This window comes from Protopterus annectens, chromosome 10.part0, assembly GCF_019279795.1.
Source record: "Protopterus annectens isolate FY-2018-M chromosome 10.part0, PAN1.0, whole genome shotgun sequence".
Taxonomy (NCBI): Eukaryota; Metazoa; Chordata; order Ceratodontiformes; family Protopteridae; genus Protopterus; species Protopterus annectens.
In genome coordinates this window covers 796,716,032-796,742,597 of record NC_056744.1, presented here as the reverse complement: position 1 = coordinate 796,742,597, position 26,566 = coordinate 796,716,032, and the positions used below count along the sequence as shown (strand labels likewise).

At 38.1% G+C, this 26,566-nt stretch overlaps 1 protein-coding gene across 3 annotated transcripts in view; it reads left to right on the top strand.

The window, feature by feature from the left end:
* Positions 1–26,566, top strand: part of PALMD (palmdelphin) — a 648,769-nt gene that overhangs the window by 524,492 nt on the left and 97,711 nt on the right. For all 3 annotated transcript variants that reach the window (XM_044085619.1, XM_044085620.1, XM_044085618.1), the window contains one exon: positions 3,489–3,603. In XM_044085619.1, coding sequence (XP_043941554.1) covers positions 3,489–3,603 — 115 coding nt within the window. The remainder of the gene's footprint in view (positions 1–3,488; positions 3,604–26,566) is intronic.

Here is a 26,566-nt window from a genome sequence, read left to right as displayed (position 1 = left end):
TATTTATTGCATTCATTCCTGCTACCATCCCAGTGATGTCATAAACCTCCAGACATGTAACAAGGAAGCGGCCATAGATATGAGTCCTGTGTCTATACATTTTGTGGGAAACTGTACATTTGAGAGGTCTGTGTATGTCTGCCCATTGTTAAAAGACTGTCAGGACTGTGTAGCAGTGTAGTGTGTACATTATTTGGGCTGTGTAGGGAGGGGGTACATGTGAGTGTCATGGGCCCTTTCTATCTGACTATGCATGATGGTCCAGTTTCTGATTCCCTATCACCTGTATATTCTTGTACATGCAGACTGTGACATATCTCATAACATCTCAGGATTCCCACTATACTGTGACTTGGGGCAGTATATGTAGGGGTAATGTGTGTGCGGCAAACAGGATTTTGTTGCTCACACAGTCATTATACTGTAGTGTTTAGTTTGCTTACTGGTGTGTCGCTGTGACTGTGGTGCAATTTTTTGGGGGTATGCACTTTCACACCAGTGTCTGCTTTCTACTAGTGTTACAGCCCTGTAGCGCCTGTCATATTTGCTAATGCATGTGTACAGCCCCAGAGCTGGTCTTTGGTAGTGTTATGTCAGTGTTATTGCAGTTTGGACATTGCTCAGTAGCTCAGTGTAGTTTCCCTACTGTTGTGTTATGTCCACATATTTTTAGGATGTCCAGGTGTCTGGCCAATATGTTTGGTCTGGTCCCCATAACTGTTGTGTATTCCTGACACATCAGTGTGGGATGATGTGGGGATTGAGGTCACTAACTAATGGGAAGCAATTGAGTCCTGGAATTGTGATTTTTTAGTCGATATATGTTAGGACATAACATGTTACTACATCAACTTTCTCAACTTATCTACTGACATATTTTGGATATGTCCCTGTTTTTACGCCTTTGTCTTCCCACTTTGTCAGGCTTGGTCCAGATTCATTGCACTAAGGGGTTCTGAGCATACCTGTCCACTGCCAGGATTTTCACAGAATGTCCAGATGTTTGGCCCATACTTTTGTTTAGTTTCACAATTTATTTGTATTTGTCTGGTAAATCACGATGATGATCCAAGGATTTATGTCAGTAAATAATGACATGACATTTCAGTTTCCATCCTCATATCCTTCAGAAATTATCTGCTGAAATGCACCCTGTTGCTGTAACAAATGTCTTCATTTGTAACAGCAGTATTTGAAATATGACTCTGTATGTGGCCCATCCCCCCCTTTTACAGCCTTTGTACAGGTTTCTTGCACTAACAGGTTGAGAAGGACAGTTCTCAGGTCTTTATATTTGTATGTATGTATATCTATATTATGACTCTACTTTTTCATATATATGTTTCATCATATATATATATATATATATATATATATATATATATATATATATATATATATATATATATATATATATATATATATATATATATATATATATGTATACATATATATATATATATATATATATATATATATATATACATATATATATATATATATGTGTGTGTGTGTGTGTATGTCTATATACAACACATGACTGGTTTCACAAAGCTTTCTCCCTAATGTTGTATGCTTCTATTGAATGATATATTTGGAAAAGCAACATTCATTCTGACAGCTCAAATGGTGTAGTGGTACATTCCTCTGACTGTAGAGTTCAGGATCATAGGTTTGACACTTGAGACTGTTGTTTTTTCATTAATGTTAAATGACCAGAATGCATGATATGTTTATTAAAGCATTACACTTTCTCACATCTCAGATGGTGGAGTGGTATTTTGCTGTGATTATAGAGGACAGTATCCCCGGTTCAAGACTTGGCAGGGCTGACTATTTTGTTGCTGGGCAAAACAAGGTCTGATGGATACAGAGTGATTAAGGCATATTTAAGCATATTATACTTATAATTTTATATTATAGAATAATATTTATATACACATTATAATTTTATGTTTACCTTTCATGACATCCCCCTATGTGCTTTCATTAAATTATATTCCTGTGTGACTATACTGTATGGGGCACTTGTGTTTATATGGGGGATTCACATATTTTCTACACTGATATCTCACTTTTGGAACTGCTACAGTACCCTGGTTGACAAAAAACATTTATACATAATTTAGGTTTACTAAAATAATTTTAACACTACTTTCACATAGGAAAAGAAGTTGCCTGTCTTGGGACTCACACCATGAATGCCTGTGTGTAAAGCTGCAACTCTAACCACTACACTACCTCAGTCTGGAAATTTCACCTATCTATTTGCATTTAGCTCCTATGGGATGTTTAAGCTGTTCTAAGTGGACAGCCATAATGTGCGCGCCCACTTAGCTACACTTAAACATTCCTTAGGCAAGTGGAAAAATAGTTAAAGTATTATTATTATATTATTAGGTTATATGGGTGTGTATTGTGGTCTGACAACTACTTGGGACTGCAACCATGAAATACTGGCATTGATTTAGCTTTCAAGCTTCTATTCTCCAGGGACTCCTGCTAATACATATCCTGTTATCTATCAACTTTCTGTGTGTGTGAGGGGAATTTTTCAGGCATTTCCCTAATGTGATAACTGAAAGGTGCCAAAATGAATGACTGCCCAAGTATACAAATAATAGTTTAATGAAGCGCTTTTTGTTTGTTACTTTGTACAAACATCTTCAGGCACAATACAATTAAAAATTATGAAATTTAAAATATGCTTTACCAGTCATATGACCACATTCTACCAATCATTGTTAACTGCATGTCAGTGTTGGTTTCAGTTTGGTGTCCCTAATGTAGTTTTATTCCCCCCATCATGTGTGCCTTTGTTGCCATACATTTGCTTTCAGACTTCTACCCTTAGTGATTCATGCTGCTGCATGACCTGTTCTCTATCAACTTTCTATGTTTGTGGGGTTTTGCTTGTGATTTTTCACTTTTGGGGGATTTATCTCCTATTATGTGTGCATTTGCACACATTTCCTGCTTTAGCAGGTTGCAAAACAGAACCTGTAACACACCCTATGCATTGCTTTCTTATTTGCCATTTTTATTTCAGTGTCCGCAGACACTGAAATGATCATTTTATCATTTCAATGTCCACAGACACTGAAATACTGGCATAATGCCAATTCAGCTTAGAAAGTGCCATACGGCACTTTTTGAGTATGGGGGGGTTAGTGTTCGTGCACTACTCAAACATGCCCCCTGCACTCATTCATGGTTTATGTCCATGTAGATTAAACAGCAGCGCAGCTTCATGCGTATGTAAGGTGCGCTGCTGTTCTAAACAGGCACTTCTTCCATGAAGCTTCGTGAATCCCAGGGATAGTGTGCAAGATGCATTTATGTGTCTGTGGCTAACTGGGCTTGACTTTATGTGGAAGCTTGAAAAGGAAGGCAGAGCAATAGATAAGTAGCTTCATATACCTTGAAGCAATGAAACCAGTGAAAATGTTCATATTATAACATTTGCCACTGTCTGTTATGTTCTACAGACTTGAAAAAGAAATTCAGTCACTTGAAAGGCAGGAGCTAGAGATTTCTGCTAATGAAGAAACCATTTTAAAGAAGCTAAAAGCAGTTGAAAAGACAGCAGAGGATATCATTAAGGTAAATAAACTTTTTATTACCATTTTGTTGTCAGCAACATGTTTCTCATTCACCAGCTGTGAATGTTAATTATATACTGTACAATTAAAAACTACAGTACTAGCATGTTACTATGTGTCTTTTAGAACTTTGTTTGAAGCTAAACAGTTTTGTTTTTGTGGTGTGTTTTTTTTCAAAGTTAGTAAGCATCACCATACTGGGATATGTGTTGTGATAGTCTATTGTAAACTAAATACATTCCCACAGGAAGAAAGCATGTTATACCATTTCATCAAGCTGTTATTTCTTTGCATTTTTTGTAGTGTGAAAAACAATGTACTTTTAATTTTTTTCTTATTCTGCAAGTGCACATCTGATGTGCCATATTCAAAAACATGCACAGTACATGTGCTGGGACAAAAAAGGATGTAAGCAAAGCATTGACAATTAACACTCTCTCACAGTTGTCTGTATATGATATGAAATATTTTATGAAGCATGCCTCAGTAAAAAATAATTAATTCTGAGATTTAAATTCACTGTTCTGATCGATTTATTTTTCATTGTTTTGAGCTTTTAAGAAACATCATAGTTTTCACATTACATGTGTTACACATGAATTTACTGTTAAAACTTTAAACAATCATAATAAACATGCACAAAATTTTACATCTTTGAAAGTCTGTCATATTGCTATAGATATGTGTATATTTCAATGTTTGTCAAGAAAAACAGAAACACAACACTGATTTTACAAACAATGAAAAGCCTGTCCCTCAATGCACACACCAGCTACTACTCACAAATAAAGAAATAACATAAAAATGAGAAAGAAAGTAACTATACCCCTTCCAAACTAAATATATACATGTATGAATAAGTCTTCAACCAAAACATCACAACACAATTACTTACACTGAATAATGATGTACTCCTATTCATTAAGGTAATTTAATAACAAGTACAGAAATAAAAGCTCAAATAACTAGAAGGAACACAAAAACCATAACAAGAGATTAAAATATGTGTAGTAAGATGCTAAATATGTCTAATATAAGTTAATCTGTGGGTAGGAAGTTCACTCATTACTGCCACAGTACCCAATATTGTGTGTATATTATACCTTACCCACAAATGCCATATGCATGATAATAATGTGCTATACAAATATCCCAGACAGTGCTATATATTCTGTCTGGTGTATAAAATATATTGTAATACACAGACCACCATTGTAACACTCCAAAAATGTACAAAGAATACCCTAATAGTGCCATGGGACATGCCTAAGAATCTCAAAATAGCAACATTTTATGGTGATGTTTGTATGTAAGAACCTGAGGCTTGAACGTTACAACAGCAGTAGCATAACCCACCAAAACCACTGCAAAATGGACCAACATTAAATGTTTTGCACAAAGAATAAAAGAGGAATATGGGCCGTAATAAACATGGAGAAGGTTAGCCAGCTTAATGGTTATCCTTGCATTACAAAGAAATTCAGTACAAAAACAAGAAACACCCATCCTACCTTTCTGCCTTTGCTACATCAGCACATCTTGAACTGCTGTATCATTTATATCCCGAACCTGACAAAAGTGTGAGGATATGTTAGGCAGCACATTGTACTCTGCTACAAGAAAAATACTCAGGCATCTTAGTAGGTATTCAAACTATATTAGACTAGCTAGTTTATATTTGTATCATATAAAGGCATGTCTTGAATCTGCCACAACAGAGTACCTCTTTATAAATTTGCTTTTCCCTTTCTGAAATTGTTATACAACCACATCCCATGATCTCAGTGCCAAAAAAACATGGCTAAGCTCACTCCCTGGTTGTTTGTAACTGGGAAACAGGGGAAATCATTTTCAAAGTATTATAAGTTGCTCAGTGGTCAGAACTATTTTCTGTTATGGCTCTCATGAATGTCACCCTGCAGGTTTTGTTCATGGGTGAATTTTTTAAACTAAAATCAGTTTCCCAAGCACATAGCAAACAGACACTGCTTAGCAGCCCAATTATAATTTATTTGGTATATCTGTACTATGTAAACATATTTATATGCTATAAGCATCATCTAATTCCAAGAAAATATTTAAATGTATCACACACAAGAGCAGTATTCTTCATATCCATAACATCAGTAATCACAATATTTAAATTCAAATAACTTAAAAAAAATAGATGCATTTGCAGGTACTGTATTATTCAACATAAAAATTTGGAATATTATTTATTATTTTTATAGCTGCTTTTAACAACAGCCATTGTTTTTCACTTTTTAATAAACAAATGTGAATAACTTTTAAAAAGAGCAAATTTTACAAGCAGAGTGCCATCTGAAGTTGTTTAGCATGGACATTTTTATGATACTTCATGTCTATAAATATTCTTTTTCAAAAATTGGAGTCAAATAGGGTAATTTTTTACTTAAAAAATAATATAGGATTCATAGGATGTGTAGGAATTTTAAGGTACCTGAGTATTGCTAACATTTACACATTGGCAGTATCAATTCTTAGGTCACACTCCCTTCTTTAGAAGGCTGCACTGTTTGTAAGATGGTAGTGTATCCCACTGCTTAATCTACAGAGGTAATCTGTTCCACAGCTTGGAGAGACACTGAATGATGACTCTCTCATGCCATCATGTTTTACTTCTCTGCCATGGTAGATTTAGGTACCCAGGTCTTAATTTTGTGTAACACTTGGACATGTGGACAGACAAGTGATCTAGCATAACTGGATGTTTAATGGCACTTAAGGTAAGGCATAGATCACCCAGGAGTCTGTAAGATTCTGCATAATGGGACAGTGCTTCCAGTCTCTCAAGGCAGCTCAGGGTTTTTAAGCCTGTGATTTTCTTAGTTAGGAATGTCAGTAATCAAGGAGCCTCAATCCTTACCACTGGCATCAGTGGGAGGATAACAGGTACATGCACACGATTTTCAGATGTAGTGCTCTGCATCAAGTGGCATTTCCTTTAAGAGCACACAGAGACCACAGTCAGTCTGGAGCTGGTTTCTCCCTCTTTCTGCAGATCCCCAATAAGACTCCACACTGGCACAGCTATAGAGTTGGTATGTCAGCTGAGTGGCCAAGCCAAGACCTCCAGCACCCTCTTTTCCAACCAGTGGTTTGTGTCTCTGCCCAAGTAGCTGACAGACACACTCTTTGAGGTTTTATTTAGACACACACCACAAACACACACACACACACACACACACACACACACACACACACACACACACACACACACTCCTGGGAAAGGCTGGCACAGGTTTACTAGCTATGCTTCCTTTTGCCCAGACTATAAGGTAGTTATTGTTGCCACCAGCCATCTCCTTTATCAGCTACTTTAAGGCCCTTAAAGGGTGTACAATCTTGCTGTGTAATATTAATATTAATACAAATGGTAGTTTGACCAAACGCAAGGCTATTAGGTGTTGCCCACAGTGTCACCAAATAAATATGCAAGTACTTTCAGAACTTAAATATGTCTCACAAAGATCAGCCACAGTGAAATATTTAAAAACATTTAATAATAAATAATAAAAGAACAAGAAAATGTTATATATTCACAATGCTATGAGAGTTCAAAACCACAGGAAATATTTAAAACAACATTGCGGGACAGTCTCAAATAAAGAAAAACATCTAAACTATGATTCACTATATTCCTGGCTGAATCTAAGAGAATTACTATACCCTAGTTAACTTACTTAAGAGCAAGGGAGATGTGGTGAATAGATCTTCTAGTTGTTATTATCAGGTCCAAGACAGAATACAGAATGCTGTCTCTCTCAGAGATTTCTCAAATTAATATCTCAAATATTACTGGGGGATAGCTTGCAGAATGGCATCATTTCTTGTCATCTGACTCTATCCCAGATGAAACCCCCACTGCTGGAAGCTACCAGTATTTAGCATCTGCCTGTGAAAATATATAGACCTCAGATCATTGGCAGATGCTGGAAGTCATAAAACATTTAAATCCCTCCACATCTCAAGCCTAGTAATTATTTCTCCTTAAAGACAACACAAAGAGCTCTTTAGTATAGACATCCTGTCTCTTGCTGCCAGAAAGTAATTTAATTTCAGCTATTTTTCTGAAGTTTTGCTGGACTGAAGTTAACCTCTTGTGTTCCAGTTTCCACTGTTAAGATATATACATTTTAACAGCTACAACATGTACATTTCTGTTCTATTCCAGTAGGCACACTGTGGATACACTTCAAGCACTTTGCAAAAAGCTTTTTCAACTCACCTCTGTACAGACCAGTTTGATATACACATGGCATGCAGTTCTAACACATTTGTAACACAATCATCTTACACAAATCATTTTGATATTCACCAATGACATATAACTAGTTACAAAATTCCAGCTAGCTGGGCTGGCAATAACTCCTTTTGTCACATACACTACATGGAGCATTATACTCAGTAAATGGCCTAATCAATGCTGAATTTAAGGGAGTAATGAACCATTAGATGTGCATGATATTACCTTAGTAATTATGTGTTAAGTAAAAAGATGTTCTGACTATTATTGTTGCATGATGATCAAATAAGGGAGAATAGAGAATTTTCAACCCATGATCTAAAGTCCTTAACTATATTTTCTTTTTGAAGTAGATATTGTTAATTCTGTATGTCAAAGGAAGGAGTTGCCTACCAAATGTGATAATATTGCACTTTTTTGCATTTAATCTGAGCCTGTTTTCAGTACACCAGTTATTTATGTGCATAATTCCTGGCTGAAGGGTTAGGGTATCAGTGGGGGACTGATTTTGTAATCATCTGCTAACTTAGTCAGAGATCTTGGTTTACTACCTGGTGATCAGGAAAGTAAATGATGACAAGGACTGGTCCCAGCACTGACATCTGGGAGATGTCACTGGTTATTTTCCTACTTTCTTATGAGGCACCTTCCATTCGTACAGGGTGGGTTCTGTCTTTTAGTCAGTTTGCTATCAATTGTGCCACATAGGAATCTGTTGTTAAAACATTAAGCTCACTTACAATGACATCATGAGACAGGTTGTCAAATGTCTTAGCCAGGTGAAAAGATGTCATGTGAACTGCATAACCATTATCAACAGCCTTTGTAACCCTCTCATAAAATTAACCAAATTCATTATGCAGGATCTTCCCTTGACAAAGTCAAACTGCTGTCGGTAACCTTGAATGGGGTTTCTGATATCATAGTTTATAAGGTTAGTTTTAATGCATTCCATGATTTTGCAGATGAGACTCATCAGGATGATAGTTCTATAATTCCCTGGGTTAGTGGTAGGGCATCCCTTGAGGAATGACATCACCACTACAGTGCATCAAACTTTATGGGTAAGACGTGTAGCAACACTTAAGCAGTTTGAGGAGTGGCCAGGGCATGCTTAGCATTGTTTATTAAACAATGAGGAATATTTTCAGGCCCCACAGAAGAAGTACTTTTAGTCTTAGAGAGCACCTGTGGTATATATGTTCCTTTCTAATAATATGAGGTTTAAGGGATTCTGGTATATAAAGACATTGGAAAGAAGACTCTGGTTTACAATTATCAGCTTTTCTGCTGCTCTAGGAGCAACTCAGTGGCTCACTGAGCAGAGTTGCCTTACTGATCAATTGTAGCCTACACAAAGTATAGGTCCCTATTGTAGTCTTAGTGCTAGTCCCGTCAAATTAACCAATTCTCTTCCCTAATAAAACATACAGCAGAAGCCTGCTATCATGGGCAGACAGTTTCCGTTCATCTCTCTGGCCAGCCTAATAAACATGGGCATCCTAAGGCAATGTAGCAAATGTTTCATGTATACCGACAACCACTTACTCCTGAAACAAAAAAACACTTCATGTGTGAGATTCAATTACACTATGAAATTGGAGGCAAGACTCACATAAGGACAAATTGAATGTCAAACAGGTTGTCAGCAGACACATACACTTTTCATACTAAATAAGGACACAACACATAAACCCACATATGTGGAGGTACTCACTAGTAACTTACCAAAAGATCAGTTGCTTCCCAAATGGAAACCACTTACATACATAAGAATGCAAAAGCAACCACAACACACAATAACACATGCATTAGTGTCTCATCAAATAAGCCCATAAGGTATAACACCACGAAACCTAATGTGTTTGTCATAGGTGACTCCACTGTGAGACACACAGATGTTCCCCTCACCAGGCTGGAAAAGGAGTGGGTTACAGTTAGCTGCTTGTCAGGTGCCAGGATCCAACAAGACATTCAAGCACTCAAGTCACTTAACCACAAGTACCACTATGACTCCGTCATAGTCAATGTAGGGGTGAATAATCTGAGATGTATCTCACTGGACTATATGAAGAGAGACATGACTGAGCTCTCAGTTTATGTGTCACAGGCAGGTATAAGCCTAGCCTTAAGCAGCATTCTATCTTCTCCAAGGATGATGCCACAATACAAATAAAAAATGATTGACTTTAACAATTGGCTTAGCTTCTGCTGTCAGTCCAAGGGGATCCAATATCTGTCAGCCTGGGAAGACATGGTTGACAGGCCATGCTACTTTGACAGAGATGGTCTGTACCTGTCTCCTCTGGCAAAGGCATTAGCCACCCCTACTATGTCTTTTTTAGGCAGTGTCAAAATAATCAACATCACAACATAACAAAACCCTTTCTAGATAAACTCAAGGTACTGATGCTTACTGCACTCCCTGGAAGCACTTCTCACTTTGGAAGGTGCTGATGTCTGTGCAGTCACCAAGACATGGTCAAAAGAGCAGAAAGCACCCTGGTCATGGAGAGCACAATGCCTTCCCTATGTTCAGACTATAAACTGAGCATGAAAGAAGGAGGTGTATCCATCTTCATTAAGGATAAGTACACCTCGAGACTGGTCAAACACTATGACTCTCTTGAGCTACTCCATGTCCAATTAACTATAGGCAAAGCCCCCTACCACATCATAGGTAGCTATAGGTTCCCTACCATGAAACAGGAAAAGCATACCGCATACCTGGACTTACTGGAGTAACTTGCCATACACTCCAACACCTTACTCATGGGTGATTTTAATTATCCTACTGTCGACCGGGAAACATACATGACCACAAACTCGGAGGTTCTTGGACTTTATCAATGTAAATGCTCTGCACACCCACAAGAGACTCAAATGTCCTGGACACAGTACTCACTAACATGGAAGAGCATCACCCCCCCACCCCACCCCAGTGTGATGTCCTCCCTGATAAGATCGGACCATAAATAAGTCTCACTTGATGTTATTATAAGTCCAGATACCCCATCAAGCTCAAAAATGCTTAAACATTTTTCTAAGACAAATTACCTCCTACTGTTTCAAAGCCTCCAATGCAGAGGAGTACAGCAATGCCCTGTATAACTACTTAAGCAGTTATATAGAATTAGCTGTACCTGACTGGATTAAAACCAGGTCTTGCCAAAAAAAAAACAAGTCACTCCAGTGCCCCCCCCAGTATAAACAACAAGAGAAAGAAACAAATGACCATGAAGAAGAAGAGGAAACTGGCTCATCAGGGGATGAAGTCCCTCTCTAGCTTAAACAAACACATTAGAGATCTTGTCAAGTCCTCCACAGCTAATTACAAAGCAAAAATAGCCTCCCTAGCTAAGAATAATCACAAGGCATTCTTTAACTGCATCCATAATCTAAAATGGAATATCCAGATATGCACTGAACTGGTTGTGGAAGGCACCGCCCATACTCCACAAGAAGTAATAGCCAATCTGCTATCTCACAAATTTGGAGAAAACTTCATCCCTCAGCCCACTCCAGTTATACCTCATAGTATACCTGCCACCATTCCTCAGCCTATTATTTCAAGAGAGCAGGTCATCTTGGCACTCTTCAAGGCCATAAACATGGCATCGTTGGGGCTAGACAACATCCCAGGTTTCCTTTTAAACAACGTAAAACATGACCTAGCAGACCCCCTTGGATCCTTGTTTAACCACAGCCTGCAAACTGGCTATGTAAAGGCAGACAGGAGGACAGCAACAGTAATACCTCTGTACAAAAGGGGAACATCAACTGACCCTTGGAATTATAGGCCCATAAGCTTGACTAGCCTCAGCTGCAAAGCTGTGGAAAGAATCATTATGAACCTTATTAACAAGGACATAGGTAATTTCCACACTCTGGACCCAACCCAGTTTGGATTCATTAAAGGTAGATCATGCTTGTTAAACATGGTTGACTTCTTTGAGAAATGTCCTAAGATCCTGGACTAGAAAAGACAGTGCATACCACTTATCTTGACCTAGCCATGCCATTTGATACAATCCCCCACTCAGGTATTATAGAGAAGCTCTCCCATTTGGGAATTAACCCCTACATTACCAGATGGGTACCCAACTGGCTCACAGACAGGACATATACTGTCAAAGTGGGTGACTTCACCTCTACTAAAAGACCGGTCACCAGTAGCATACCACAGGGTTCTGTGTTGAGCCCCTTACTGTTCAGAATTTATTTCTCAGAAGTCTGGACACATTTGGATGGCTTGTGGCTGACGAAGTTCACTGACGATTGCAAACTGGGAGCAATAACTGAGTTCCCCAATGCTGTTAATATACCGCAGACAGGATTAATGCAAACAAATCATTAGTAACAATGCCATGGATTAAAGCTAAATACAAAAAAATGCATTGTTATTCTCTTTGGGAATGCTGACATCCCTGATAATTACATTATAGGCAGCACCCCCCTAAGTGTAGACCAAGTGGTACGCAATCTGGGTACTCAAGTTGATAGTAATCTGATCTTTGACCACCACGTATACACAGTAGTAAGGAAATAATTCTGTGTGGCACATCTTATAATTAAAGGCATTGCATCTAGATCTTAGGATGTTATAATTCCATTATACTCATCCCTCATCAGACCAGTAATTGAGTACAATGTTCCCTTTTGTGTGTACTTCACCACAGATGGAGAGACCACAGTTGTTTCTCACCAAGAATTTACAGTATACTCAAAATAAGTCTTATGCAGAAAGACTGGAAGCCCTGTCCCTGTATTCTGCCTCCTACAGGTTGACCTGTGCCTGGCTTACAGGGCAGTCACTGACCCAGCCCTGATGGAAATGCTACACATTCATCAATCAAAGTTCAAGAAAGTCACTCGCTCCAGGGATCTTAACCTAGCCTCTGACATGAACAGGTCATGCTGAAGAGATAGATACTTCTCCCAGAGACTGACACTTCCTGGAACAAGCTTCCAATTCACGTGAAATAGAGACCCTCCCTGACCCTCTTCAAACGCAACCTAGATCAATGGATGGGTGACTACAAATTCACTCCTGTGGTGGTGTCCATGGCCCTCCTCGATAGAGGAAGTCAATATTAACTACCATAGACCCTTACCTCTGTGAACTTCAGTCACCTAACCACCGACAATTGGGGCAACTCAGGATAAATATGGCTTGGCTTGTAAGGGTTCTAGGGCAATTAGCCTAGTAACCTCCTATGAACCTGTGAACTTATGAATTTGTTTGCTAGTACATTTACCATGTTTACTGGATCTCAACAGTCTCGATAAATTCAGGGCAATGTTGGGTGTTAAGTTCGCTAACAGTCTAGAAGTAGGATTTTTTAATTCTCTCTAGCCTCAGATGCTAACCTATGTTCTTGGGCTGCATTAGTAGGCCTAACCGTATTTTTCAACTTTGTAGAAATATTTGTGACACTATCCTTGATTTTAGACTTTTTGAATATGCTGTATAATTTAAGGAGTTTATTTTCTTATATTGTAAAGTTTATTTTTGTTGGGAGATGACTAGGGATGTTTGCCTTTGAATTTCCTGTTATATTATGTTTTTGTCAAGACTGGCTGTTCTACTTATTTATCTAAATGGTTTTAAAGCTACTTGCTATGTCACCATCAGAGCTGATGCTGCATGAGTAATTTTGAAATCTCATCATAAAATTTGATGAGTTTAGTATATTTGAAATCCTTAAATTCTGAGAAATCAGATGCAGGTGCTTTGGATATTTTGAAGGTAAAAATCACTAGTTTATGATCCAGCTTAAGGATATACCACAGGAACAGTGCATGGACAGGCTATATTTGTAAGGACTAGATCAAGAATATTATGGTCTGTAGTGGGTTTGTTGTCTGTCTCATTCAGGGAGTTTTCATTTATTAAACCTATGAACTTCTGGGCATACCTTACATTGGAGGTATAGATGTTCCAGTTTACTAACAGATAGTTGAAGTCTGTCAGTGTAATGGCGTTTGTATTTATAAGGACTTCAATAACTACATCTTGGAATCTTACAAGTATATTGGGGGACAAGTTGGGTATTCTGTAACATATTATAAGCAGTATGAAGTCACGTGACCAGTAGATGTTTTTTTAATGTTCGAATGTGCCATTTGACTGTTATTAAAGAAACTAAAACTGCCTAATCCCAAAGCTGTATAAATAAATAGCATCTAGATAAAAGCAATTTTTTAATAGTCATTACTAAAACTGTCAATATATTTCAAAAAATAAACACATTTATCATTGATAGGCTTTAAGTTTAAGCAAACAAGTAATAGAAAGAAGTTAATTCAGACCTGGGCTGCTGCTTGCATTAAAACACAGCTGCCATATTAACTCTTTATTTTCCAGCAGCAACCCCCAAGAGCCCCCTGTAATTCAATTCTACCTGTTCAAGCACTGTAAATTTGAATTCACATTCCAGACAAGACGTAAAGTGCTTAGACAATGCATTAGTTTTGCTTTTGTTCCATATTGCATATAAATATTCATAAAGTCTGTCTTGTAACATACATGCATTCTCTCCAGCATAGAAACTTTCTCAGAATTGGCATAGGGCTAAATAAATGACCCCTTTTGACATAAAGTTGTAGCTAACCTTGACTTTTAAAAAAGGGAATATTCAGAAAGTTTTATTAACTACTCTATGAATGAAGTGGTGATGAAAAGGGGAAACATCTACTTCAACTCTAGTCTTAATGGGAAAGATTTTAGGACAAAATGGGACATTATAACTGGTAGTTTACACCATCCCTTGAACATGACATGGGTGAGAAACCAAACTACAAGGTTAGTTTTATCACCACTTTTTCTATAGACCACAACTACATCAAGTGGGTCTTGAATAAAAAACTGTAGTATTTTTTAATGAAAATAAAGATGTCAAGGAAAAACTTGGCAACAGACCCTTAGTTATTTACAGAAAGGGACTAAGTTTTAAGAATATTTGTGAATTCATCATCAAGGAAAACAATCAGAGACACACTTATGGTATGGTATATTTAAATGTGGCAGTTGCACATACTGCAGAAACATTTATTGTAGCAACACCTTTGTATTAAAGGGGGAACAATTTAAAGTCAAGTGTAGGTACAACTGTATGCCAAAAGGGGTAATTTATTTAGCCCTATGTCAAGTATGCAAATGTTTCTATGTTTGGAAAGGCTGAACATATGTTGAAAGACAGAATTTACAAACATTTATATGCAATACAGAAAAAAAACAAAACTAATGCATTGTCTAAGCCTCTTATAAGGTCTTGCCCAGAACATGAATTCAAATTTGCAGTGCTTGAACAGGTAGAATTTAATCATGTCATTTCTGAATATTGATATGATTTATACAGAAGTGTGTGTAAAGTACTGAGCTAAAATGTAACCACAGCATGTCCTATTGGAATAGAACATGAATGTACCTGCACTATTGTGACTGTTTAGATATATATATATTAACAGGAGATTAACCTGCAAAACTTAAGAATAGTTGAGGTTAAGTTACTTTATAGCTGGGCCAGAAGCAAAATATGTTATCTCCCAGTTTCAGAGCAGTAGCAGACACAATGTCTAAAGCTAGAAGTTTTTCTGTTGTCTTGAAGGAGAAGTAATTGCTAGGTTTGAGATGTAGAAGTGTTTTATTTATTTATATATTTATTTTTTGAATTCCAGGATCTGCAAGCATCTGAAGGCTATGTATTTTCACAGAGAGATGTTAAATGCTACTAGCTGCAGTAGGTTGTTTTTGAGCTTGGGAACTGAAGCCAGGTAACAAAAAGTGATGTCATGCTGCAAGTATCCCAGCAGTAATATTTGATATTAATTTAAGAACTCTCTGAGAGCGAGAGAGAGAGAGAGACTGGGCATTTTGCTTTCTGTCTTTGACCTAACAAGAACATCCACTCATCACCACATCTGCACTTGCCATGCTGTAAGTACGTTTTTAGGGCACAGTAACTCTTTTAGATTTAGATAGGAATATAGTCAGGTATAGCTTAGATGGTTTCATTATTTATTTGAGACTGTCCTGCAATGTTGTTTTAAATATTTCCTGTGATTTTGAACTCTGATGTAACTGATTACTTTCTGAGTATTGCCTTGTTCTTTTATTATTTATTATTAAATATATTTAAACCTTTTAATTGTGGTTGGTCTGTTTAGAGATATTTAAGCTCTTAGAGTACTTGCCTATCTATTTGGTGACACTGTACAAGCCACTCCTAAATAGCCTTGCTCTTGGTTAAACTACCATTTGGATTAATAGTAACATTACACAGTAGGATTGGACACCCTTTGTTAAGGGCCTTAAAGTAGATGATAGGTAGTGGCTGATGGCAGTGGAAACTTCCTTATAGTCTGGGTAGAAGGGGGCATAGCTAGTAAACCTGTGCCAGCCTTTTCCAGGAGTGTGTATGTGTTTGTATATAAATCAAATCTCAAAGAGTTTGTGTGTCAGCTACTTGGGCAGGGACACAAAGCACTGGTTGGACAGACAGGGTACTGGAGATTTTGGTTTGGCCACTCATCTGAGATATCAACCCTATAGCTGTGCCAGTGGGGACTCTTATTGGGGTTCTGGAGAAAGAGGGAGAAACCAGCCCCAGACTGACTGTGATCTCTGTGTGCTCTTAAGGAAAATTGCACTTTACTGTGTGTGAACTTGTCACCCTCCCAGTGTTTACATTCTCCACTGTTGCCAGCATTGAGGACTGAGGCTCCTTGATTACTGGGCCTGTGCTGAGGCTTTAGATATTAATTGGTTGGCGGTGGTGGGATAGCCACATCACATATTAATTGGCTTGTAGTGGTGTGGATATTGAATTCCTGAAGCCTGTAAATAGTTGTCACTGAAGGTGGTTGTACTCTCAATCAGCCACACAGTGAACATTCAGAGTTTCATATCACAACTGTTTTATTGTTTTTTCAGCTTAGTTAGTCAGGGAAAGCAGGCAAACATGTCAGCAGAGGAGTATGGCAAGCTGACAAAGAGACAGTTGGCTGAGATGTGCCAGGCTAAAGGACTGGTGCATGCTAACCTGACTAAAGCTAAAATGTTTGCAGCCTTGGGCACAGCTACATCACAAAATAGCAGTCAGGAGGACAATCAGACTGGCCTTGGGAATATACAACTCTCAGAAAATAGACAGTTCACCCTTTCCACAGAGGACTTAAACATCCATCTGGAGTTAAAGAGACTTGAACTTTAGGCCAAACAGCTGGAAAGACAATCTGCAGAGATACTGTGGCAGGAGAAACAAATGGAATCAGAAGCAGCAGAGAGACTGAGATATCTGGAAGCTAAAGATAATGAGAGGCAGAGGCAACATGAAAAGGAGATGCTGATTTTCGCCAGGGTCATGGAGGTAATGGGGAAAGGAGTAACAGAACCCCAGAAGCAAGTAAGGTCAGTAAATCTTTTCCATAATTTACAGAGGGGGTAATTCCATTTATATGTTTGAAAGGGTATGTAAACAGTATAATGTTTACCAAGGGTTCTGGGTATGGTTCCTGACCCCCTTACTCCATGATAAAGCTGTAACTGCTATTTCTAAATTGTCTGATACTGATTGTTTAAATTATAATACTGTAAAAAACTGTCCTTTAGAATGTTTTAAGTTAACACCTGAGGCTTATAGGAAAAAGTTTTCTGAGCATAGACACAAGGCAGATGAAAGTGTGTGTGAATATATTACTGAACTAAGCACTTATTTTCATAGGTGGGTGAGTGGTTGTCAGGTCACCACTTTTGAAGGGCTGGCAGACCTTTTGGTGAGGGAACAAGCCCTTAGCACTTTGCCTGAAGACATGAGAATCTGGTTAGCTGATAGAGAATGCAGTACTGCAGATGAGTTGGGGCATAAGTGTGACCTATACCTAGCAAGCAGGGCATTGATGCATAGGAAAGCGACACCCAGTGCTGCTCATGGGGCTAAGGCAACCTATGGTGAGGATGCCAGACTGCCCCAACACAGTCCACAAGAAGCAGGGGAAGCCAGTAGTCCAGGAACATGTCCAGGACCAAGGGTTAAGTGTTCTAAATGCAACCAGTGGGGCCATGTAGCATATAGATGCCCATGGAGGCAAGGTGGGGAACAAAAGGTGGGAGAGTCAGTAAGTGAGAATGACAAAATACCAGCAGTAAGTTGTCTTGAGACAACAAGGGTACCAAACTACCACAAGAGGTTATATCCTGTCTTAGTAAATGGGAAAGAGACCATTGCTAACAGAGACACAGCCTCTGACCTAACCATTGTGAAGCCTGCAATGGCTAAAGAGGTGCACTACTTGCTTTGGGCAGTCTACTCCAGTCAGAGCTTTAGGAGGGACCCCATTCCAAATACCTTTGGCTAGGGTTCACCTTGACTGGGAGGGTGGGAAAGGATGCCAGCAAGTAAGTGTGTTTGAAGATATCCCTGCAGATGTCCTAATAGGGAATGATTTTGATAATGCAGTACCATGTGTGCATGCAGTTACACACAGTCAGGGTTGGAGATAAGCAAGTGGGTCTGGTAGCCTGGATTAGACCCAGACAGACTGCACACTTGCAGCCAGGACTGATGAGGTGGTTACTTCAGGGAGGGAGTTACCCTGTAGCAGTGAGACTGAAGGTGAGTCACAGCTGCTTGTGGGTACTGATGTTTCCTTGGACAGAGTGACTGCAAGGGCAAATGTGAGTAGTAGTATCCAGGCTGACAGTGAGGCACTCCTATCAGAGAATACCAGACATCCTGTGGAAGGGGATCTGGGAAGAGTTACAAAAGAGATTTGAGAAAGAAGGCTCAGCTCTCAGACCCTACATTACAAGGCCTGAAGTATGTAGCCAGTGAGGCGCCTGATTCTCAAGGGAAAGGGAAATCTGTATACTGGGACAAACAGTTACTGTATAGAGAGTGGACCCCTGAGGGAGGACTAGATGATGAGACAATGCAGCAGTCGGTAGTGCCCAGAGCCTACCATCTGGCATTTCTAGCCATAGCTCATGATATTCTCTTTGCAGCTCATATGGGCATAAAGCGTACAAAGAGATGTATTATACAGAACCTTTATTGACATGGGATTTCCAGAGATGTAACAGGGTACTGCAGGACCTGTGAGCAGTGCCAAAAGGTAGGCAAGGCAGGAGACAAGGTGAAAGCTCCTTTGATGCCTTTGCCTGTGATTGAGGAGCTATTTCAGAGGGTATCTATGGATATTGTGGGGCCTTTGAGTGCCCCATGTTCTACAGGGAAAAAGTATGTCCTAGTTGTAGTAGATTATGCTACCAGATAACCTGAGGTGGTGGCTTTGTCCTCCATTGAGACAAAGAAGGTGGCAAATGGTTTGCTAGAGTTTTTCAGCAGGGTAGGTTTCCCAAACGAAATACTGACTGACAGAGGTGCCAGTTTTATATCAGACCTCCTGGCTTGCCTTTGGAAGCACTGTGGGGTGAAGCAACTAAAGACCACCTCCTACCATCCCCAGACTAATGGTCTTGTTGAGAGGTTAAACTCTACACTCAAGGCCATGCTATGGGCATTTGCAGACCAGTTCAAGAGGGAGTGGGACAAATATTTGCCCCATCTATTGTTTGTTTACAGATAGGTGCCCCAGGAGTCCACAGGTTTTTAACCCTTTGAGTTGTTGTATGGTCATAGGGTGAGGGGACCTCTAGATTTGATTTGAGATGAGGGGGAGGGGGAGTGTGAATCTCACAAGCAGTCTGTTGTGGCATATTTCCAAAACCTCAGTACAGGAATGCTCGAGCCAGAGAGTATGCTGTTGGGCGGCAAGTAATAGTTTTCATTCCTGTCAGACATAAGCTGCAGGCAGCTTGGGAGGGACACTACAAGGTGGTAAGGAAGGTCAGTGATGTTAACTACATGATAGAACTGCTAGGCAGTTACATTCCTGTTCTTTTCCAATAGGGCATGCTGTGGTTACATTTTAGTGCAGTACTTTACATACACTTCTGTATAAATCATATCAATATTCACAAATGACATAGAATTATTTACAAAATTCCCAATAGCTGGGCTAGCAGTATTTCCCTTTGTCACAGGGCACACCAACAAATAGCAGCAGACTGTTGTTGTGTCTTTCGGCTTATCCCAGTTAGGGGTCGCCACAGCGGAACTCTGGTCCGCTAATGTTTGGTAGTGGATTTTTACATGCCGAGTTACCAGCCCTGATGCACAACCTTCAATGAAGGCATGCCCATTCACGCATGCCTCCACACAGAAGACGCTCTAGCTGAGAATCAAATGCAACAACGTCTTGCTGTGAGGTGGCAACGCTACCACAGCACCACTACTAAAATTTAAAAATGAAACATGCTAATAGGGTAACTCAAACACATTTTTTCAGCATTCGATAGCTTACACGAGTGTTGTTTTATAGATAAAGGACATATGAAACTATGAAACTATTTGTGCTGTACCTGTTATGCAAATGAACAAGAATATGAAAAAAATAAATGTTTGATATTTTAAGTGCTAATGAATAAGTTTAAACATAAACTAATCAAGTATTCCAAGTATAAAATTCCTCGGTGTACAATTATAAGTGGTGTTTCATGTCTATAAATATTTACTTTTTTGTAAATGAGCAAAATAAGGCATACAGACCATTGCTTTCAAAGTTTAATAAACTGACACAGATAACTTTAAAATAAACCATAGTAGTACATTGCAAACACAACTGCTGCTTGGCAGTCAACTGTCTACAAAATTACTTGCATTTTTATACATATATCCTGCAAATTCCTATAAATAAGCAAACCATCAAATGCCCTATATTTTAAACAAACTAGTGTAAATAAATTTAAAATAAAAGTAGGTGCCAGTATAGTATTAGTGCAAAAGTCACAATTCCTAAAATCTTGGGACATGTTTTTAATGCCTTCTTCACATTTTCTCTGGTTGATTAAATCAATAAGAGGAGCTAAAACTAAATGTTAAAATAACCCCAGTATACATAAGGATAACCATTCTTGTGATGTTCTCATTAGGCATGCTGTAGGGTAATACCATGCCTAGGGCAATATTAAGTATTATTTACACTCACCACCTTTTCATTGCCTACTGTTTGATTTTATTTGAGTTTGTTTTGAGTTTACTGTGCCTCTGTCTAATAGTGACACTAGTAATCTTGGCTGGGACAAACCTCCCCATCCCATTATCAAGATTCTTTTCTGAAGAGACTCAGTAAGGTGCTCTGCTTCATGAACTGTCTTTTGATTCCCCAGAGCTTGAACTGGAATTCTATTCCAGAGTCCCTCCAGCCAGCAAGTTCTATTTGTTTCTGTGCTGAGGTTCCATTCGTGTGGAGGCTCTCAAGGGGGATAGAGATATTGGTGAGGGATTTGTCCAATTTCTGGATTGACATAGCTTTGTGTGTATGTATCATCTCCTTCACCCTCAGTAGGCGGTATGCAACTAGAAGTGAGTTTTTTTTTTAGCCAGCTATGGCATTATTCTTGTTTGAGACCCTTGCATCTCTTTTGGTGAGATGTCTTTCTAATCTTTCTAATTGTCGCAGGGGTCGGGTCCCAAAAGGGGCATAATATTCATGATAAAAATGGGCCTGATGATGAGATGATGGAAGATGGCATGATTATCTCTTGATGAAGATGTGACTATGAAGTGTGGCTATGAAGGTCTTTGTGCTAGGTCTTTCAGGTCACTCAAACAATGTTGAGAAAGAAGGAAGAGAAGGTCCTCTTGGGTCCCCCAGGTCCAGGTCCCTAATAACTTTCTTAATGGGTTTCATGGTTTAGTTTAATTTGTGGGCACATTTTGACTATACATTTTGGATACATTTTTTTTTTTTTTTGGCTTTTGGCACTAGTTATCTAGTTCTCTGAGACCTGTGAGACCTTTTTGAAGGATGTTTGTGTTTGCTGGAGAGTTGATTATGGGCGCCAGGTCATCAGTTTGCTGTCAACTTGGTGAGCCATGCCGCCATTGTCCCTACCCTCCCGTCGGAAAGAATATATAGAACAAACAAGGTCCCAGGACAGAACCTGTGCCATGCCACACGGTTGACGAGTTTGTCTGACATGGCTCTCCAGCAACTCTCTCTCTGGGGGTTCTGCCTTGGCCCAATTGCCCATCATCTTTGTGACATGGGGTTTTACTTTTAAGCTGGATAGCTTATCTATGATGCCCGAGTGGGGTATTGTACTTCTGTGGTTACTGCATCCCTGTATTCTAACCCCCAAAGTAAATATTTTACCGCTAATGTTACACTTCCTAACACAAAGGGTAATTGGATGGTTTTCCAGCAAAGCAAGCATTCCATTTCCACTGAGAGAGAACAGCATTAAAGTCTGTATGTTTGGTTTAAGGGTATTGGGGATACAATCCCCAACAAGGATGCTTACATAACTTACTCCAGATAATTTAATGTGATATTATTTAGAATAAGAACTGGTAGAGTTTCAAAGGAATATATTTGACTGTAAAACTAAGTGAATACACTGTCCATCAAACTTAGAAATTTTGTCTAGTAAATACTCATACGTTGATTTTGTAGCATTAGGACTTATTTCAAAACTCATCCCAAGTCTATCTCCTGTGACACTTGTAAGTCAGTTGCAATGGTTTTCAGTTAGGCCACCCAGTTGTTTTGTAAAGTGTGTCTTAAACTAAAGGAGTAGGGAATATTTGCTTTAAAGTGCGAGCTGATACTGGTATTGTAATACTGGATCTATAGAATGCTTACCAGCAAAATTACAGAAACAAACATTAAATAAAATTCATGGACTTCAGTTTAAATATTCAGAGTTTCATTTTTCCATTTCATGAATATCGTCCAAGGATCATACCTTGTGCAATGCTATCTCAGAGCAAAGGCTACCCAAGCATTCCTTTACTTGGATAACTGGGTTGTTAAGAGCCATTCAGAATCTGTATCACACCGTCATGTTGGCTGTGGTTCTTATCAACAGTACTGGATTAGATCTCCGTCTAGAAACATCTGATATGTATTGTCCTGAAACATCATCAAGTGCTGCCTTGAATTTCACAAGAGAATACAGAGCATGTTTTTGACTGTACTCTTGTCAGTCAGGTTGTTTCTCATAGCTCTAGGATTCATGTCTCCACTGATTCTGATGGTACATGACATGGAGTTTTAAAGAAAGAAATGCCAGTAATCTTTCTTATTTATTTATTTCTATTTGCTTTTAAATTTTGGTCATAGAAGCATCTTTGGGAATTGATAATCCATAACACAGCAGTCCCATTTTTTTTAATTCACTGATCAAAGAATAAACTGGTACGTTCAGAAAACCAGTTCATTTGAAAAAAAATCTTTCTAATAAGCATATCCTTTATAGTTTCTATTCCTGTATGCTTTGAACATACACTGGGACACCATGTTCCAAAAACTAAAATCACAGGAGACCTTATCTCCTTCCCATAGTATACTTCTATGTGAGGGACATTTTGCAGGACATACATCATTTAATTTCAGATAACTCTGAACCAAATGTTATTCAAGTTACCACAGATAATGCAATGATGATCTGTAGATGGTAATATAAGAAAAGACTCATTTCTATCATTTATATAATAAACAATGATCATTTTACAATTATTATTTCTGCTTTTATTTATCCATGCTGTTTTCATCTCCTTTTATATGTTAGTTATGTCAGATTCTATCATAAGAGAGAGAGATTTCTTTGAGCTTTAAATGTGAGCTTTTCAAAGCAAATTTTCAACATTTTTTTTCACATCTGGGGATGATGCTTGACAGATATTTGCATCTCTTTGGAGCCATCATCTCTACTTTTTTATTCTCTAATTCAGATTGTTTTTTCTGAAATAAAAAAACTGAAAGTAGTACTAGGTATAAAAGGTTATGATTGCCTATGACAAGCTTTGCTTCTCTTGCTATGGCAAAAAAAAAATAAATTCAAATTTTTTCTTCTTTCCTTCTTTTGATGTAAGGGTATATATCAAAGTAGCTGAGCAGCAGATTATGCCTTGCATTCCCATTTGAACTTTCTCACATTCATAGTTTAGGACTACAGTCATTGTTTTGGATCTTTTATCAAGAAAAATATCTAAAAGACCTTCACTCAGGTGAGTTTATGTAGAAAAATGGAATAAGAGTTTTATTCAGTGTCAAGCAGAGGGCCTAGATCCTTTCTTCTTTGCTCTTTGTTTCAGATTTTACTACAGTAAGCTAGTTGCTTTGGCACCAATCTTTTATATTCATCTGATAGCAGATTAGTCAGCTATTTTTAATTGTTTGTATGCTTTCTGTTACATGTGTTTTGTGTAAGAACACAGCCACTTCCCAAGCATATTTCACATATTGTTTACTGTAACAGAAACATATTTCTTGCATTAGATTTGAACTTTATGACTGATTGGCAGACATTTCTCATATTGACTCTAATCTTTTGACCATGTCATTTATGTGGATTTGATGTTTTTTGCTATGGATTTTGTTTAATAGCTATGACTTAGTAATTAGAGCTTTTTAATTGGAGTCATCAATACACAGGAAGGCTTTATAGATTTTTTAACAATCGTTTTTTTTTTAATGCAATATTTCTTTTTTATGCTACTACTTGTTTCTGTAGTGCCTTTAACCCAAACTACCCAGTTTCTCTGTTTTTCTGCCCTCAAAAAAGACACTAGTGCTAAAAGAATTATGCATATTATATATTATTATAATCCATTGGCATTTGAACTGTTGTTCTCAGAGGACTTAACATGTCAAATAATGTGACTATTTGGTAGTTTCTCTGCAGGACAATGAAAGAGTATACATTTTCTACTCAGTTAGGAAGCTGCATTATCACTTGTCTTTCAAATATTCAATGATCTTAAAGATAGAGATTATTGAACACTTTTAAAACAGTGGCCTCTCTAGCTGTATTTTATGGTATATTAAGCAAGTGATTTTTGTAAAGCTTAAGCCTAAGTTTGCATTCATACAATTATACTACATTAGAAATTATATTGTCAGTTCAGAACTAAGGTAGTTTTTTCCCCCACCTATTCTGCTTGTCTTGTTCTTTTCAACCAACATCCCCCTTTTTGACTTGTTTTGGGTGCTTTGCTAACTACCAGACAGTAGGAAATACAGTGGCAGGGATCTAAGATTAATAAAATGTTATAGTTGTGTGATATGTTCAGTATAACAGCTGATGTCTGAAATGCCACTGATTGTATACCCTTTGTCTTTCTCAAAGGGATGTTGATACAGGTAAATACGTTTAGGTGTTTGTATATACACACACACACACACACACACACACACACACACACACACACACACACACACATGAATTTATGCTATTTACTTTTCTCTTTAAAATAATGTTATTTTTTAGAATGAAAACATGTGCATTGGCCTTTTATTCTCCTTTATATTAATACAAATATAATATATGTTGCTTATTGTGGTATTCTTGCTATATCCTTTACTAGATGATTGATATGGCTGAGAATGGATTTGTGCATGCTATTATGAATCATCTGCAAATTTTATTGTTTACCATTGTCACTATAGCAAGTCACAATTTAAATTAAATAACTTTATTTATATTCGGGGAGTGCCTTCTGTGTGGAGTCTGCATGTCCTCCCCGCGGTCGAGTGGTATTCCAAAAGACATGCGTGAATGGGAGTGCCTTCGTTGAAGGTTGGGCATCGAGCTGGCAACTCAGCACCATAAAAACCTCCTGCCAATCATTAGCGGACCGGAGTTCCGCTGTGGCGACCCCTAATCGGGAAAAGCCTAAAGACAAACAACAACATATTATTAGTGCTAGTGAGGTGTTTCTTTTTTATTCTATACACTTAAATATAACTTGTATAGAACTTGCCTTAATTTTGAATCTAAACATTATGGCATGCCTCTCAAGTGCTATAATTTAAGTCTATCAGTATGACTTTTACCCCAAGATTTGCCTATACTGTTCTACAATCTACTGATTTTCTTCATAAAGTTGAACCAGTATACACATATTAACTTCATTATCTAATGCAAATAAGCATATAAAAGTGTTCCTCATGACTAGCTTTATGGAGTTCAATATCTAAATGCCTTATATGAAAAAAATAAAATGCTTCTCCTCTTTCAGACCTTCTGCTATCATTCTAAATATCCAGACCTATGACTTTAATGGTCAGAGGTTAAAAGAGATGCATTCTGGCACACAAGAGGCACATTACACAATAGGAGAATCTAGACTACATTGGAATTCTGGATGAAGAATGATGCTTGATTGGAAAAATATTAGCCAACAATATGGGATACACTGGCAAGCATCCAGACGTGTTATTATGTTTCATGAAGTGGACTTTTGAAATAAATATAATTGCTTAATATATATCATGTGACCATGCCCTTAAGTCTGTATAATGATGAAGCCATCCTGGTCCTAAACCATATTATATAAGCTATAGGTTTACCCAACTACCAAGCTTTTAGGGGTAACAATAGACCACATATTAACACAACAATAAAAACAGTAAACTGAAAATTAGGCTCCCTCTATAGGATTAAACCCTTCTTTACTCCAACAGCTAGAACAATTATTGCCCATACCCATCTAATTTCCACCCTCCTCTACGCCTCTCCCATCTATACCAACCTATCAAAAACAGTTACCTCCTACAACAATATTGCCAGATTTGCTACTGGTTCCTCATTTAGAACTCACCACTGTCAAAACCTAAAGCAACAAGG